Raw genomic sequence first — 15,672 nt, 5'->3', positions numbered from 1 at the left:
AAACCCCGCCGGAACCTTCAGTTCTGGGTTTAATTGTGAGTAAGTTGCTCACAAGAAAATTCAGAAGATATGAAATTGCTTCAAGTATCTGGTGTATTTTTCAGCAAGAACAAGGTATCACAGCTGATGTTGAAGCAGTATTATCAGTTTCAGGGTCTAGCTGGATCTAGTGCTTTTAGGTGTTAATAGCAGCTGTTTCAAGTGGGTCGCACTGTACACTGCCGAAACACCCTGGACCTGAGTATTGATTGAAGTGATAGTCGTGATCTGACACCACTTCACCAACATATGAACTACTGATTTTCTCAAAGCAAAGCTAACAGCCCTCGATGAATCCCGTAGACCAAACAAAACTCAGTGCAAAGGCGGAAAATCGGACCGATGAGAAGATGGCTTGAGTGAAGAGGTCATGGATAAAATAGTGCAAGAGTCGTATCAATGTTGAACTGTGTAAACTGGGCGTTGGAAGCCAACTCGCACCCACTGTATCAACCGCCTCTGATAGCGCTGGTGCCAAAGATTACCACCTGACGCCATTTTGCTATTTTTTAGGCAGTGAGTTGAAATGTTAGCCACTGTGCCAACTCAACCACTTGCATGAACCTGATACGAGCACCTTCACCACGATACTCGGGCACCGCCATTTTGATTGCTTGTTGATACCGATAAAGAAAACATGCGGACTCTCGAGTGAAAATGATAGTGCCAAAATTAACTAGCCTAAAGACCTAATAATATACACTAAACTTTCCTAAGTATTTTCATTACTTAGGATAAAGGTCCTAAGCTTTCTTGCCTCCCCTAGAATGATAAGGTCATAGGGTTGGGTGCCAAGCTGAAGTGGTCAGCAAAGCAGTCCGCATAAATGTCAGCTTGGTTTTGTTTCAACCCTCAGAAAATATCAATAAAGAGAGTCTGAGCCGCATAGTATTGGGTGTTTCTAACATGGTGAGGGGTGCGATTGCACTTTTAAGTGAAGCATGATACACTGTGAAGCTAGGACTTTAGTTACCGGGTGCTCGTAAACGAGACGCAGGCAAGGAGAGCATCTTTGTATGGCTCGCATAGAACTCTCCGTGGTTCAGCCAGCCAAGGCAGGTAGTTGCACAATGTGTTTCGATCAGGATTTCTATCTTGTCTGTGATACTTTGTTTACATCAGTAATGAATTCCATTGATGAATATGCAGATCTATTGCAGTCTAGCCCTACCTATTGCATCTCCACACGAGATCAGTCAAGCCTCGGTTTATGCGATCTTGTTGTGCCTTGACTCAAGCCAACAAGCCGGTGCTGCCTAACCCAACCAACCAATGAATATTGACACGGGTATCAGTATCTAGAGTGATTGGCGCTTACTAACATTCAACGTGAAGCTCTTCGGTTGATTTCTCGTTTCTCAGGTTTCACATTCGCTTTTCCTAACCACATTTGACCTCGGAGGGAGCTCGCCCAGCTGGATCTTCTCATCACACCACTTCTCATACTCTTAAGGTATTCTTAAGTTGCGAAATCATATTCAGAAGTTTGAACTTCAAAGTGTGATTCGACATTGCTCAGGCACCAAGACAACATTCTGATTAAGACATATCAGCAAGGGACTAAGCGAGTTAGATGATCGATGACGCTGACCGAGACAAGGGTCATTCAAGTGGAGAATGCTAAGCGGGTGAGTGGATTCTGGGGAGGCTACCCACTATGCTGTCATTTGAAGTATTGGAACAAACATGTGATATATACTTCGAACCTCATGAACTAAATGACAAGAATGCATGAGATTCCTCAGATGCCAGTAATACCCAGAAGCATCTAGCATGTGGCCTAACGTAATATTCAAGCCCCTGAGTCACAAACCCCCTCAACCGTTGGCTTGCACCTGCATGTTCAAGGCACTTTAAGCTTCACGGCTAATGATTTGCCACCAAAAGTGCTGGAATTTCTCAGCGGCGCCTGATCCATGTTCCACCCGGACTGTTCCACTGTCCACAGGGCAGTTCACACTCCTGGTGCCACGCCACAACCCGGTTCTCGCTGGCTTTAAACAAATATTTATCGCCGTCCGTCCACATCCTTCTCTTCTCTCTCCTTACTTTGCTCAAATTCAGGTGCAACCATCTTGCTAACACCTATCTCCGAATCCTAATATTGTCGCGCGAACTTCCCCATGGACTTTATGCCTCGATACGCCTATAAAGTAACACGAACCTCCGCCTACTACACACACATCAGTCGACCCAGACCCAAAACTATACCCAAGTGACAGAATTTTCAGCTAGACGAGGATTACTTGCTGCACAGCTTTTGATCATTTGATCGTTATAAACTTGCCTATATTCAAAATTTGCAAGTTTTCCTCGTCGATTAACCTCAGTACTTTTTGCACATTCGCATTTACAAAACCACTTTTGGACTTAGCCAAGACTTCGGCAAAATGATGAACCACGCTCGAGTCAAGGCCCTCAAAGGCGACGGAAAGACCACATCAAAGAAAGCCATCAAGTCAGGTCGTGCTTCTGCTGGTTTGACTCCTCGAGGCTCTCCTTTCGCTTCGCTTCTTACGTCACCCGCGCATTCCGCAGCCCCAAGCCGGGCTGCTTCTGACGAGAGTGAAGATGACTTCGAATACGACGATACCATGAGCGTTGCTTCCGGAAGCTCTCTAGTCGACACCAACGAAGACGGCACCAATACATTCGACGCCAAGCAGTTCATGGAAGAACTTCAGGATCGCAAGCACAACAATAGCGATGCGCGAACTCAACTGCTGGAACTCTACATTAAGGTTTTGCGACATCGATTTGCTCCTGCCACCCACGAGTGGCTTGATGAGTCGGCCAACGAACTCGCAGAGCTTTTCATTCGTGGCGCCAACCGCGGCATGGAAGCCAGAGAGCGACTACTTTACCTTCAGGCATATCTTCTGACTCTTAGTTCCTCAGAGGACGCCAACATTTACGAACATGCCGAAGGAACTCTCAAGCAGATAATTGCCGACGACGATGATGAGGAATGCAAGGCTTTTGGCATCTACGCATTGTGCTTTACTGTGCTTTATGGCGGCGGTGGTGAGACGGAGGCCCTTGAGCTGCTCGACTATCTATACGCTATTGTTGAATCCGATGGAGACAATATTGATTCCTATGACAATGGATTTATTGTTGCGGCTGCTCTTCGAGGTTGGGCCTTTGTTGCTAGCCATGTGGACGACTTTTCATATGCCGCCACCATGGCTTTGGATGGATTTTACGAACAGCTTGACAGCGTTGATGTTGGTGTTCAAGCTCAGGCCGCTGCCTGCATTGCACTCATTTTTGAGGCGGCGCGCAACCATGAGGAAGAGACAGGAGAATCTTGGGATCTTCCCGTCAACCCACAGAAGCTCACAGGTCGCATGTCAGAGCTCGCCAAGCAGAGCTCCAAATCAGTATCAAAGAAGGATCGCCGAGACCTTCGAGATAGCTTGATGAGTGCTATCACCTCACTCGAGAAGGGTGTCGGACCAGGATATTCGTCAGCTGGCTATACACCTCAGAAGGGCGATAAGCGCCCAACCTCCAAGCCCAATGAGGATGGTGTCATTGAATTTGGATACCGTCACAAACTTCGCCTCGGCAACTACGTCGCCGTGATCGATTCGTGGTCACTCTCTTCCAGAATCGACATGATGAGGCTTCTGTTTGGAGGACACCTACAAAAGCACATTTTTGACAACCCTGTCGTTGCTGAGTGTCTAAGTGACGCCGACTTTAGCGACCAGGGACCAGTTGCTAAGAAGTCCCCTAAGAAATAAGACAACTGCATTGCATTGGGAATTTTGAGGTTTGGGTGTTTTGCGGGTGTTTTGATACAGACTTTATACCTGGGGGATTATTACATGGAGGGTTTCCAGAAGGGCATATGTTCTTGGCCGGTCTTCGACGATATTGTCGGAATAGACGAATGGATGATTGTGTTAATGTGATTTTCTGTCGCATTCTTTCAAGCGGCGATGTTTGATGAGTTTATTTTGCCTGACATCTCTATCAATACAGCGTCTTCAAAGTCATTTGTCACATGCTTGCTTGGTGATGATTTGAGTGTTGTCATTTTCTACTTAAAGAAGAGGATAATTTTTGGTGTTTATGGGAATAAGTTAGCGCTTAAGGCTTAAAGCCATCGCATTAACCTCTTGAGGCTTGTTTCTCCCATGAGACATCATTCAGTTCTTCTCAATAATTCGTAACACATGGATCGTGAAATTCTATTGGTCGCTTATCTTTGGTTGCATCGCAAACTAAGCCACAATTTGATCCCCGCCAAACCAATTAATGAAACTTGGCATCAACCACTCATAAGCTGTAGCACTTATCCTGGCACATGAACTGGGCTGTTTTCAAGGCAGGCCACCACAAGGCATCGACATTTCTTCTTCTGCCTACCACACAACCTCAATCTAATTCATTCAAACTCGACAATAAACTGCAATATACACCATGACGCGAGTCTCGGTATACACTTCGGCCCTGGCGGCCTTTGTAGCTGGTAGGTTTTCCGACTTTCTGCCACAGCACGCGCCTGCAATGACGTATGCGCCCGGTTCTAGTTCATCTCAAGTTGACAAACAATAGCGACGGTCATGATAGTAATCCCGATATGGCTCCCCAACTGGGTAACATACTCCGTTACTTCGGCCACCGGCGAGATAGTCGAGAGACATATCGGTTTACACAAGAGCTGTTCAACGTTGGATGATCCATACTGTCGACCATTCCCTCCCAAGGATCTCTGTCAAGGAGGTGAACGATACTTCTGCTCCATGTGGAGGACCGTTGGATTTCTAGCATCATTTGCTACTCTCTTATGTTTGGGTGGTTTGGTGACTTTTGTTGTCATCATGTGCGGTGGGAAATACAAGCGCGAGACTGGATGGCCTTTTGCCGCTGGCATGTTGACATTGATTTCTGTTATGGAATTTGTGGCCATTTCTATCGTGGTGAGTTGGTCTGCTACGGAAGTATTTGGATACAAACTAATCTATGCTAGGCGTATCTTTATGATCATGATGATCAGTTCAATATTCCTGGGTGGTCGCTCGATACGTCGTTCTACCTCAGCACCACCGCGGCAGTTATTTGTCTTCTGACTGCCACTGGTATTGCTTTCTCCGCATACCTTCTTCCTCCCGAGGAAGGATACGATTTCTTGTCGGACCCTCTCGATGCTTAGGAAGTCTACAATAACTAATGCTTGGGTTTGGTGCATATTTTCTCGTTTGATGTTCTCATGGGCAGGTGTTTTGGTTTTGAATAAAGAGTCACTGGTGTTAGATGTCTGGTACATTTCAAGATGCTGACCTGAACTGATACGAGGGGCTCTGCTGTAGCTACCTTGAAATAGATTTAGTAAATCGATAGATTATTTCGCCGATTGCATGTGACTAGAAACCATGACGTATAATCATCACAAGCAGCTGTGTCTGTTGGTAGTCAAAATCCGAACTGTGAGAGCCAACAATCAAGTCAGCTTACAATCTTCCTCTTAGTGATACAACTGCTGTGTGTGTCGTAGTTAGTATAACCGTATGAGGCATGTGGTGATGCAGGCGGGGTATATGTAGCTCCCCACCTTCGACTCTTTATCAACATGAACTTATCCCACACAACCTCGGCTCAGATAAAGATAAATCACCTCAACTTATACCCAAGCACTACTTAACTCCTTGAAATAAAAACACCATGACTACTGATACCCCAGGTCTCTCACCAGATCAACTGGACACCTTCAACCGCGATGGCTACCTCATTCTCCCTGGCGCCCTCTCCAGCTCAACTGTCAAATCTCTACTCGACGAAACTCACAATCTTCTCGAAACTTTCTCGCTAGATGACCACCCTCTCACACGTTTCTCAACCGGCGAGAAACGTGACCATGTTGGTGACGACTACTTCCTGACTTCAGGCGATAAGGTCCGGTTCTTCTTCGAGGAAGACGCCTTTGACGACGATGGAAAACTCACCAAGCCCAAGGCCCGTGCTGTTAACAAAATTGGCCATTACTTGCACGCTCTATCGCCTCCATTTGCTCGTCTTCTGGACCACGATACAAGCAAGGTCAGCCCACCTGCTGTGGCACGTAGCCTTGGCTTCAAAGACCCTCGGTGTCTGCAGAGCATGGTTATCTGCAAGCAACCAGAAATAGGAGGCGCCGTGCCTCCCCACCAAGTATGTCAACCTGATGCTGTTTTATGACTGACTAACATCCGCCAGGATAGCACTTTCTTGTACACCAACCCTCCATCGGCGGTCGGTTTCTGGTACGCACTTGAAGATGCCACGCTTGAAAATGGATGTCTAAGTTTCCTGCCTGGTTCACATCTCTGGGCACCAGTTGAGAAAAGACTCGTTCGCAAGGCAGGCAATGTGGGTACAGAGATGGTAGACAATGATGGGCCAAAATTCCCTGCAGCAGTAGGCTACGGACAAGCAGCGCCGGACGGACAACATGAGTATGTCCCTGGAGAAGTCAAGGCTGGTGATCTAGTCCTTATTCACGGCAACCTGTTGCATAAGAGCGAGAAGAACACCAGTCAAAAGGGACGAATTATTTACACGTTCCATATCATTGAAGGTCAAGACAGGGACTATGATGATAAGAATTGGCTTCAACCACCAAACGAAGGGTTCACCAAGTTGTATGCTTAAAGGAATACGATGATCTCTAAATAACATATACCATTGCAACGCTCATTAGAGCCTCTCTTTACGTCCACAGATAAATATGCCAATAGACATACATTGAAACATGATGCGTAGGTATGTCGATAAAATTAGTTTGTGAACATGGTTTTACAGTCTATCCGGCTCCGCCTTCGTCCTAATCCTGTGTCATCAAAGACGGGTATCATAATCCTCACTCAGAGTCCGAATCATCCTCACTCGAACTGTCGCCAGAGCTTGACTCATCCGAGGAAGACGAGGAATCGCTCGAATCTTCCTCACCGGGCTGTCGATAAGGTCGTGCCGGGGCCTCATTCTCAGATTCGTCCTCGGACGATGACGAGCTCCCGCTGCTGCTGGTGTCGGAGTCACTATCGGAATCAGAGTCCGACTCCGACTCGGAACTGCTGGAATCGCTGTCTTCGACATTCACACGGAGCTTTCGTCGACGTTTTCCGGGAACGCCGTCGGCGATCTTCACGGTCTTTGCATCTGTAGTTGATGTGACGTTATTATCGCTTGCAGTGATGGTCTGTGATGATGCGATGCTGGCCTCAGTGTCTTCGCCATCGGAAAGTTCATCAATGACAAGCTCAGCTCTCATGCGCTTCACAAGTCGGCGAATGATGACATCCTCCTCTTCTGAGTCCGAGAGGTAATCGACCTCGGTGAAGCCCTTTCTCTTAGTTCCCACTGGGTGATTTTCAAGGATTCTAGCAAGGACCTCCTCATATCGTTGTTGAGTAGCCTCAAGGTCTTTGGTTCCCTCAGGGAACACCTTTGCTCCATCCGATTGGTCCTGGTCCCTAACCTCGCGAGCATTCTCCAGCAGTCGCATCCTCACAAAGCCCTTCAAGTCTTGGATGTAGTCGTAGAAGGTTTCAATATCAGAGGCGGGGATTCCATCGGCATCGAAAACGTGCTTGATTAGGTTTGACTGGTGGTTTTTGTTGAACTTCCAGCTATCGCGAGCTGTCTTCCAGAGCCTCAAGTATTCAAGCGCAGGCTTGAGATCAGTAGGAACCTGGGGTTTGGGTTTCTTTGCGGGGCCTTTGCTCTTGGCCTTGCTCTGTTTAACGGGCCTTGATGGTGTCCTGACAAAGTGGTTGTTGGGTGGTGCATCGGCAAAGGTGACTGACTTCTGCCTCTTTAACTGTCCTGGTGCATTCCAACTTGTTGTGGCTTCATCCTGACGTGGTCGCTTAGCAACCTGAGAGGAATTGGAAGGCGGCGGGGCGTCGAATTTTCTCTTTGTACTTGACTGGGTGCTTGTGCTGGTCCTGCTGGTTGGGTGCCCAAGGCTGGGCTCAGATGCATCAGAAGGTTGCTTGAGCTTCAAGCCCAATTTCTTCCAGGCGGGAGTTTGACCAGACATTGTGAGATGATATTTGTACAGTTGGTTTGAAGGGGAGGACCGAGAAACAGTAACAAGAACAGGAACGGACTTCGACTCTCAAAAGTTGAGATTCTGAGATTTGTGTTTTCTTCAACTTCCTCAGATTTGCTGTAGTTGCCAGGGTCCACGAATTTTCTTCTAGCTGCTGTGTGAGCGGTGGATTCTCTGTTGACTTCCAAAGGGCCAATAACAACAGCACAAAGTCTAAAGGGGGGCACTGAGTTGTCAGTTCTGCAGGTTCCTTTTAGCGTAGTGCAAGTGCAAGGCCGATATGCAATGTCGTGTTGTTGCGGGCCGGATCTCCTGGGTTGTCAAGCAACTTTTTTTCTGAGGATTATCATGAGTGGATCTAGGATTGCGATAAGATAAGGAATGTGGAGAGCTTGGACGACAATATTATATGGAAAGAGCTTGAGAGACTGACTGGGGACTTTATCATCTCAGACCTCTCTGGGGGTATAAAGTGCTAGATTTTTCTGGTTTTATACAGCTTTTTATATAGTTTGAACTCGCAAAATAGCTTTTAACCGATCAACGAATCCCAGGCTTCTCTTATGAGAAGGTATCGTAGTGTCTGTCTTTTCTATCACCCTGCCACCTACCACATTCTGCCTGAGGATTACATAATGCCAGCGAGGCATCAACTCAGCCTTCCCATTGAGCTTCGTTGCCTCACTGGGCTCTAGGCAAGCTCCTGCTAACGCGTCGATTATCTCAACCCACAATAGCTCCCCTCAACCTCCGCAACGTCAATCAACATCTCAAACTCGCCTCATTCAGAACTTAACGAGTTCTTCTTGAGCTTCATCCGCTAATTCTACCCGATCCCGAACCGTTAAATAACACAAATCCTCCACAATGTCGGGTATGCTATGCTGCTGCATCAATCCGGTCTATGGCATCCTTGCTAACACACAATTAAACAGCCGGCGCATACGATCGACACATTACCATCTTCGCTGATAATGGTCGGCTGTACCAAGTTGGTATGCGAATCCCGAGCGTCAAGAGCACCGAACCCTACGACTTCTTTGACCAATGACGTTGATGGATACATAATTCAGGACTGACATGAATGCAGAGTACGCCTTCAAGGCGATTACGGCTGCCAACATTATGTCCGTCGGTGTGAGAGGCAAGGACTGTGCTGTTGTTCTGTCTCAGAAGAAGGTTCCCGTATGTTGATAATGTTGGACAATCTCATGATCAGCACTGATGATGACAATAGGACAAGCTTATGGACCCCGCCTCTGTCACCCATATCTTCCAGCTCTCTCCCTCAGTCGGCTGCGTCATCACAGGATCCATCGCAGATGCCCGGGCTTTCGCTCAAAGGGCTCAGGGCGAAGCAGCAGAATTTCGATACAAGTATGGGTATGAGATGCCAGCTGATGCACTAGCCAAGCGTCTTGCCAACATCAGCCAAGTCTACACTCAACGAGTAAGCATATTCTCATCCTCAAAACTGCGACCAATCATATACTGACCTTACCCCCAGGCTTACATGCGACCTTACGGCGTTGCGACCACTCTGATTTCGCTCGACTCGGAATATGGCCCCCAGCTGTTCAAGTGCGACCCTGCTGGATACTACATCGGTTACAAGGGAACTGCGGCAGGCCCGAAGCAACAGGAGGCGCTGAACCACCTCGAGAAGAAGCTCCGCAACAAGGAGCATGCGGAGGGATCTTGGGAGGAGGTTGTTGAGCTGGCCATCACAACACTGAGCACAGTTCTGAGCATGGATTTCAAGAAGGGAGAGATCGAGATCGGTATCGTGGGTGGACCTCGACCTGACGGTGAAGAGGGAACCTACTCGGGATTCCGAACATTGACCGAGGACGAGATTGACGACCGGTTACAAGCTATCGCAGAGAAGGACTGAGCGAGTGGAGAGAATGATATGGAACATGGGATGAAACATAGTCGGCTGGCCATAGTAGAAGGTCGGTGCACTTTGTCGCGAGGAATCAGAGGCCTGATTCGTGGGCTGCAGAGACGACATTCTGTTCCCAGGAACGTGGGCCACGCAATATCAATGCAGGGGGATGGATTATCAAGATCAGAGACTTGGATGCCGTCGTGGGCGTGGGTCCTCGTCAGTGTGTCACTAGCCGTCCTTACCATGTGCAATAGAAACTGATGAGACTTTTCAATTGAGCAAATGACAACAGTCGCGCCTGATGACCCAATTGAGGACGAGTGTGCCTCGCGCCAAGTTACTAAGAGCCTACGATGGGACTAAGATATGCCAGTTAGTGGGTCATGGGTGTAGTGCAGGTTTGAGTGTTGAGAAAACCAATATTTCTCAATAGTGGATCTATTTCAGACATGAACAAAGGCGCAAGCCTCGCAACGAAGCCAGTTCGATTTGATGCAAGTTTGTTCTAGCGTGGTTTGTTCTAATTTTGGTCAATGCGCATACCTATGCCATTTACTTTCTCCAAAACAAGCTCAATTGGAATTGATCTCTAAGTCATACGAGAATCTAGAACGTGAATGACAAAAGAGGCTTCTTGACGAGTGACTGCACGTATGATTTCCAAGTTTGAATGAATATGCAGACAGAGCTATCCCGAAATATGCTAGCATCTTCATCACATCCTTGGAAGTGATAATCATATGGGATCAAATATGTCAATGCACAGAATTGGAGAAAACAAGCGGTTGGTAATGAATATTTCTCCTGGCATGCACAAGCTTGTTGACAAGGCTTATGAAATATGATCTGAAAGTGAAAGCCATCCATCCGGTCGATCGGATCTACTACTACGTCTTTACAGGGGCCCCTGGTTTACTGGGAAGCTCCTTGGAGTTGATGGCTGGCTACCTATAGTAAGCGCCGATTTGAGCCTCCCAGGGGCGCTGAAAGAAGACAAGCCACGACCAATCCAAAAACAGGATCAAGTTCTGATGTAAGTTGTTTACAGAACCAAGGCGCGGGAGCGGGAGCGGGAGCGATGGAAAGTAACCGAGATGGAGGAGTTCGTGTTAAGGATGGTATGGAATGGGAGGCGAACGTTGAGAAGGCGAACGGTAGAGAGTTCGTAGACTAAAGTTTTAGTTTGGCGAAGTCAATAACGGTTGAAGAACATGAGGAATGATGTTGGTTGGGGGACAGAATACGAGCGGCCTCAAACGGCGTCATGCAAAGAATAGAGGGCATGACGCCACAGCGTGGTCCAGGACCAGTTCCTTGGATTGTGGATGCTTGATAATGAGTGAAGATGCGGTCAACTGACGATTCTGTGCCTCATGATTTGGAGGAAAGCCCAATGTTTTGCAATATCTGCGATCTGCCTTGTTGGAAATGAACCTGGACGAGCTGGAATTGACAAGCCAAGTAAGCAAGCTAGTTGTGATAGATGCAGCATGCCCTGGGCTGGTTTCAGATCTGACTTGACATAGACTACCTTAACCCCCCATGTCAACCATTTAATCTAACATTACATTCTGTATCAAAGCTGGAAGTCGGTGACAAGAGTCGTCAATCGCTCGTGTGAACAACATGAATCATTATTTCGATAACTCCTCATATCGGAATCACCGCTATTGACTCAGCCTTTTGATTTTGTCTTGTGTCGTGCCGTGCCCATGCCTTGTAGGGTTACATTCACTTTTCAGACGGCCTCGTGTAGATAGGCTTGACCCTTTACAGCCATCAGCTCGCCCCGGACAGTTGTGAAAGCTTCATCCGCGCGCCTATTGGCCTCGCTGCCCCGATAGAGCTACAGGGCGTTTCCTATTCGGGAACAACTAGTGAGTGGCTCATGGGTAGCCAGGTAGCTGAGCCGGCGCCAACCCACCACATCCACCTGCGCTATTCAACAACCTACACATTTATTTTTCTCTCTATCAAATACTTTGACCGTCTCTTTGCTCTATACGCAAGGGCAGGTATCTCAAGCTTAGCATCTCTCTGCGGAGACTTGTTTCTGACAACCACACCCCTGCAGAAAAAGTGACTGCACGTTTCCTAGCGTATAACGTTAACATACCCGGTGTATTTTTACTTTGTTTGCTCGGACAAAGATACTTTTTAGGGTGTTTTAGTCCGTCGGAAAACTGAAGATATGTAAATTTCGCAATGGCTTGAGTCTTGACCCCACGCCGCTCTGTCTAAAGACGGAATACGGCATCGTGCTTAAACTACAAGACGAGCCGAGGAGAAAGAGAAACGCCTCTTTGACGCCTCTCAACTAGAATATCACGGATGCTCGACCCTATCGGAAGAGAAAAACGGGGTGTGGCTGGACACACACCCATCGATTTCATCCTCACCCTCAACACCATGCCATGCCATGCCATGCTCATGACGTGCCACACACATACACACTACCTACATGGGGCTCTTTACTCTCCGGGCCCTGCAGTACTCTGCATATATCCAGGGGCAGGACAGGGTAAGGAGTAGGGCTGAGGGTAAGGCTTTGGCCTTGTGCTTGGGTTCCATTCGATAACATGATGGTTTGCCACCAGCTGGTCCGGGGTCGTCGATGTTTTTGAGCTTGCACTTGGACATGCGCTTGCAAAGGGTCGTTCTGAGTGGAGGCACATCTTGGCCCTCTCACTGGTGGCCCAGGATTCTGTCTCAGAAGGCTGGCTTTAATTGCCGAGCCTCTCATGTGTGTCGTAGGGGCTCTTCGACTAGGAAGAGAGAGGGGGTGCTTGATGTCGGGTGGTATCCTCCCTTGGACCTAGTAGCCGTTCGCTGCCCGTTGGTGGAGCATGGCATGCCTTTGGCAAGCTTAGGTCGAGCTGTAGACTGAAGTTAGACTAGACGGAGACTTTTCTGGAGCAAGAGCTTCTTGGAACTCTTCTTGTTGTCTGTGTCTGTTTCTAGTTTCTCGATGGAGTATCTGGGAGGCCTTCGACAACCATCACGATAATACAATACAAAAAGGATGCCCGGTTCTGCTGCTTGTTTCGATTGTTCAGTCAATCAATCAAGCAAGCATTGAAGAACCGGCTTCTCTCAACTGTTACCAAGTGATCGACATGACAAAGCTCTTATAATATTTCCTTACCTACCATTTTCGTCAACTTTTTCATCACCGACTATTTTACGATTCAAATCGATTTTGCTTGATTCGAATACATTACGACTCTATTTCCTACCTCTTCTTCCATTTTGGCCTCGTTGTCTTCGTGTCACAGCTAGTCTGATCACCTTGACCTTTCGAAAGCAATTCTAACCAAATACTAAGAAATAATGGACGGATGTAAGTTATACCTGGCCAGCTTGGCAACTACCCACGGTGGTCAATTGGCATCTTTGCACCACCACAGACCCCCTCAAAGACTCAGAGACACTGACACGTGAACTTGTTATCTCCTACAGTAAACGAGTTCCGCACAATGCGAGTTGCTGAAGTTCTCTCTGATTTCCGAACACTGCAATACTACATAGCTGCTGCTCCTGTCGAACCTGAGGATACTGCAGACTATTACACCGAAGGATGGGCTGCCCTTCGACAATGTGCGCTGGATGGACAACACATTCTGGAATGTGGTGCGGACACCAGCGTGCCAACTCCCCCTGGTGGAGAGCAAGAGCAGATGAAGGCCGAGCTTAAACAGTAGGTCTTCAAGTTTGCTAGACAGTAAATCGGGGCAAGATTATTAACACCTTGAAGAGTTCTCTTGGACGCGTACGCAAGACGACACGAGGGACAGAAGATTTACCTTCGACAAGCGGCGGCTCAACGATGGGTTGAATACAGAAATCAGGTGCTGCAGGGCGGCGTACCAAACTCGAGCAACCAGTCTCAACTTCGAGCATGCGATCGACAACTGCGAGCGGTACGATAACCTTTACAGGCTATTATTCCCGGTAGCCTTCAATGCTCTAAGCCATCTCAGACTAACTCTTGCTACAGGAGCTCTCAGCCATCGCCGACGAAGTAATCTACGCCGAGCTCAAGGCCTCGGATGAAGGAATGGGCCGCTGGACGGCAGAAGATCCCAGTCTCCGAAGCGTGCTCCGCTGGCTCCGAGCACGCCGGTGAACAATACGCCAGGGAAACAGAAACGACGAGGCTACTACGTACGATCTAAGATACCCCCAGGACCAACGGTCGTGATGAACGAGAGACGAAACGAAGAGAACCAAAAGCAAGCGAACGACGTCTACGCTAATCATGAAAACTTTCTTCCTATTACTTCTTTGACGCATACGATTCTTTAACGAATACCCTTGACGACCGGATATTTAAGGGGGAGAGTTGAGGTTTGGGGTTGTGATTTTGCAAAGGATAAACATGTTTGTTATATTTTCTTCATGACTTGATGAGTCATGGTTTGTTTTACTGGATGTAAACGATACAGATTTGTGTTGCTTGGGCACACTTTGAGATACATGGAGAGGATCTCCTGGGTCTTGCAGGACCTTAGTTAGGAGAACGGGGCTGGGCTCCATTAACTGCCTGGAGCAGAACAATAGCATAACTATTTACTCTACCTCTTCTCTTGCATTCTCTAATAACTTTATATTCACTTCATCACTTACATGCCTCACCCATGATTGTGGTTCATGTTTCACCAAATAAGTCTCTCAGAAGTGGAGTCTCCCATGCATGTTGCTTCCATTGTTTGGTAACCAATCCGAACAAGGTATTTGTTGAATACAAAATTATTGACGTTCAATTACATATAATCTAGTCTATCAACGCTTGCTCTGAACACACAAGCCAATTCCAACCAACATAAGAGCCATCCCAACCGCAGTATCTAAAATGGTCAATACACAGATAGCCATGAATGAACACAAACTCACCTTTACTGATCACTTTACCATCAACGTACCAATCACCCAGAACGGTAAAGAGGAACGCCAGTGTGTTTACGATAGGCACAGTCAAGCTCAATTCTGATTTTCGTCATTAGTAACTAACGACTCGGCGTGGCAAAGATTCACTAGACTATCCGCGATCGACCCCCCCTGACAACCTTTGACAGGTGAGTTTAGAAAGTATAACTTACCAGCCTGTCCAATAAGCAAGAAGAACCAGATACTTCCCGTAAGATTGAGAACCAACGGGATTGCGTAACGAGGATTCTTCAAAAGGTCAATGACCGCAAAGAAAGCTCCGTATAACTTTGACTTCAGCCAGCTAGATTGAACTGATGGGCTCTCGAGCACTGGATGCGTCGGTGGATTATGTGATTGAGCGGCACGACGGATGAAAGGGGTTGTGAAGCCCCACGCGAGGCCGACAAGAACGAAGCTGAGGATGTAATTGAAGACTGGTGGCTTCTCTTCTGCAGATGCCATGATGGTGACGATGCAACACAACCTTCCCTGCGTTCTAGATTTCCAATATCAAGGGATCAAAGAGTGGTGTGAACGTAGACCAGGGAACATGAGGCTCGTGCGTTCGTCAAGAAAGGGCTGATATTAATCCACAAGGCCTATTAGTCGTCGGGTTGTGATGGTTGTGTGGAGGTTGAGATTGAGCCAAGGGCAGAATCTCGCAGGAGAAGTGCTTTCTAAAAATATTACTGGAGGCTAAGGCGTCAACGTGGCTGGCGGGTCGTGAACTCAGCCTCGCCCTAGGGAAATTCTGTCCACTAAGGACGCTATC

The 15,672-nt window shown here is 47.6% G+C and overlaps 7 protein-coding genes across 7 annotated transcripts; 5 read left to right on the top strand and 2 right to left on the bottom strand.

Moving 5' to 3' along the window:
* Positions 1-2,000: 2,000 nt before the first annotated feature.
* Positions 2,001-4,043, top strand: FOBCDRAFT_222986 (interferon-related developmental regulator-domain-containing protein). Its single transcript, XM_031183734.3, has one exon. It carries the CDS (start codon positions 2,430-2,432, stop codon positions 3,786-3,788), a length of 1,359 nt encoding a protein of 452 aa, XP_031039376.2. The 5' UTR covers positions 2,001-2,429; the 3' UTR covers positions 3,789-4,043.
* Positions 4,044-4,325: 282 nt separating this feature from the next.
* Positions 4,326-5,404, top strand: FOBCDRAFT_222985 (uncharacterized protein). The gene is made up of 3 exons (XM_031183733.3): positions 4,326-4,519; positions 4,606-4,970; positions 5,021-5,404. Exons 1-3 carry the CDS (start codon positions 4,471-4,473, stop codon positions 5,201-5,203), a joined length of 597 nt encoding a protein of 198 aa, XP_031039375.1. The 5' UTR covers positions 4,326-4,470; the 3' UTR covers positions 5,204-5,404.
* A 229-nt stretch (positions 5,405-5,633) lies between these two features.
* FOBCDRAFT_34304 (uncharacterized protein) lies at positions 5,634-6,759 on the top strand. Its single transcript, XM_031183732.3, has 2 exons — positions 5,634-6,198; positions 6,244-6,759. Exons 1-2 carry the CDS (start codon positions 5,713-5,715, stop codon positions 6,676-6,678), a joined length of 921 nt encoding a protein of 306 aa, XP_031039374.2. The 5' UTR covers positions 5,634-5,712; the 3' UTR covers positions 6,679-6,759.
* Positions 6,760-6,766: 7 nt separating this feature from the next.
* FOBCDRAFT_34301 (uncharacterized protein) lies at positions 6,767-8,389 on the bottom strand. The gene has a single exon (XM_031183731.3). The coding sequence runs from the start codon at positions 8,066-8,068 to the stop codon at positions 6,887-6,889; it is 1,182 nt and encodes a 393-aa protein (XP_031039373.2). The 5' UTR covers positions 8,069-8,389; the 3' UTR covers positions 6,767-6,886.
* Positions 8,390-8,728: 339 nt separating this feature from the next.
* Positions 8,729-10,277, top strand: FOBCDRAFT_222979 (nucleophile aminohydrolase). The gene is made up of 5 exons (XM_054704570.2): positions 8,729-8,954; positions 9,016-9,075; positions 9,171-9,265; positions 9,318-9,530; positions 9,588-10,277. Exons 1-5 carry the CDS (start codon positions 8,948-8,950, stop codon positions 9,972-9,974), a joined length of 762 nt encoding a protein of 253 aa, XP_054560545.1. The 5' UTR covers positions 8,729-8,947; the 3' UTR covers positions 9,975-10,277.
* Positions 10,278-13,029: 2,752 nt separating this feature from the next.
* Positions 13,030-14,199, top strand: FOBCDRAFT_34289 (uncharacterized protein). Its single transcript, XM_031183729.3, has 4 exons — positions 13,030-13,311; positions 13,431-13,668; positions 13,726-13,891; positions 13,969-14,199. The coding sequence occupies exons 1-4, from the start codon at positions 13,302-13,304 to the stop codon at positions 14,095-14,097; spliced, it is 543 nt and encodes a 180-aa protein (XP_031039371.1). The 5' UTR covers positions 13,030-13,301; the 3' UTR covers positions 14,098-14,199.
* A 444-nt stretch (positions 14,200-14,643) lies between these two features.
* FOBCDRAFT_222972 (uncharacterized protein) lies at positions 14,644-15,573 on the bottom strand. Its single transcript, XM_031183727.3, has 3 exons — positions 15,071-15,573; positions 14,865-14,957; positions 14,644-14,818 (listed from the first exon to the last, which is right to left on the bottom strand). Exons 1-3 carry the CDS (start codon positions 15,360-15,362, stop codon positions 14,754-14,756), a joined length of 450 nt encoding a protein of 149 aa, XP_031039369.2. The 5' UTR covers positions 15,363-15,573; the 3' UTR covers positions 14,644-14,753.
* Positions 15,574-15,672: the final 99 nt, after the last annotated feature.

Source organism: Fusarium oxysporum, chromosome V (assembly GCF_013085055.1).
Source record: "Fusarium oxysporum Fo47 chromosome V, complete sequence".
Lineage (NCBI taxonomy): Eukaryota > Fungi > Ascomycota > Sordariomycetes > Hypocreales > Nectriaceae > Fusarium > Fusarium oxysporum.
This window is presented reverse-complemented; position numbering and strand designations above follow the sequence as displayed.

What these genes read in the sequence shown, in the direction of transcription:
- FOBCDRAFT_222986 (XM_031183734.3), top strand. Translation starts at nt 2,430, where the DNA reads ATGATGAACCACGCTCGAGTCAAGGCCCTCAAAGGCGACGGAAAGACC.
- FOBCDRAFT_222985 (XM_031183733.3), top strand. Translation starts at nt 4,471, where the DNA reads ATGACGCGAGTCTCGGTATACACTTCGGCCCTGGCGGCCTTTGTAGCT. An exon ending in CCTGGCGGCCTTTGTAGCTG is followed by an intron (nt 4,520 to 4,605) that starts GTAGGTTTTCCG and finishes GACAAACAATAG; the next exon opens with CGACGGTCATGATAGTAATC. An exon ending in TTGTGGCCATTTCTATCGTG is followed by an intron (nt 4,971 to 5,020) that starts GTGAGTTGGTCT and finishes AATCTATGCTAG; the next exon opens with GCGTATCTTTATGATCATGA.
- FOBCDRAFT_34304 (XM_031183732.3), top strand. Translation starts at nt 5,713, where the DNA reads ATGACTACTGATACCCCAGGTCTCTCACCAGATCAACTGGACACCTTC. An exon ending in GCGCCGTGCCTCCCCACCAA is followed by an intron (nt 6,199 to 6,243) that starts GTATGTCAACCT and finishes AACATCCGCCAG; the next exon opens with GATAGCACTTTCTTGTACAC.
- FOBCDRAFT_34301 (XM_031183731.3), bottom strand. Translation starts at nt 8,068, where the DNA reads ATGTCTGGTCAAACTCCCGCCTGGAAGAAATTGGGCTTGAAGCTCAAG.
- FOBCDRAFT_222979 (XM_054704570.2), top strand. An exon ending in TGGTCGGCTGTACCAAGTTG is followed by an intron (nt 9,076 to 9,170) that starts GTATGCGAATCC and finishes ACATGAATGCAG; the next exon opens with AGTACGCCTTCAAGGCGATT. An exon ending in GCCAAGTCTACACTCAACGA is followed by an intron (nt 9,531 to 9,587) that starts GTAAGCATATTC and finishes CCTTACCCCCAG; the next exon opens with GCTTACATGCGACCTTACGG.
- FOBCDRAFT_34289 (XM_031183729.3), top strand. An exon ending in ATGAAGGCCGAGCTTAAACA is followed by an intron (nt 13,669 to 13,725) that starts GTAGGTCTTCAA and finishes AACACCTTGAAG; the next exon opens with AGTTCTCTTGGACGCGTACG. An exon ending in GCGATCGACAACTGCGAGCG is followed by an intron (nt 13,892 to 13,968) that starts GTACGATAACCT and finishes CTCTTGCTACAG; the next exon opens with GAGCTCTCAGCCATCGCCGA.
- FOBCDRAFT_222972 (XM_031183727.3), bottom strand. Translation starts at nt 15,362, where the DNA reads ATGGCATCTGCAGAAGAGAAGCCACCAGTCTTCAATTACATCCTCAGC. An exon ending in CTTGCTTATTGGACAGGCTG is followed by an intron (nt 14,958 to 15,070) that starts GTAAGTTATACT and finishes GACGAAAATCAG; the next exon opens with AATTGAGCTTGACTGTGCCT. An exon ending in TGGTAAAGTGATCAGTAAAG is followed by an intron (nt 14,819 to 14,864) that starts GTGAGTTTGTGT and finishes TGACCATTTTAG; the next exon opens with ATACTGCGGTTGGGATGGCT.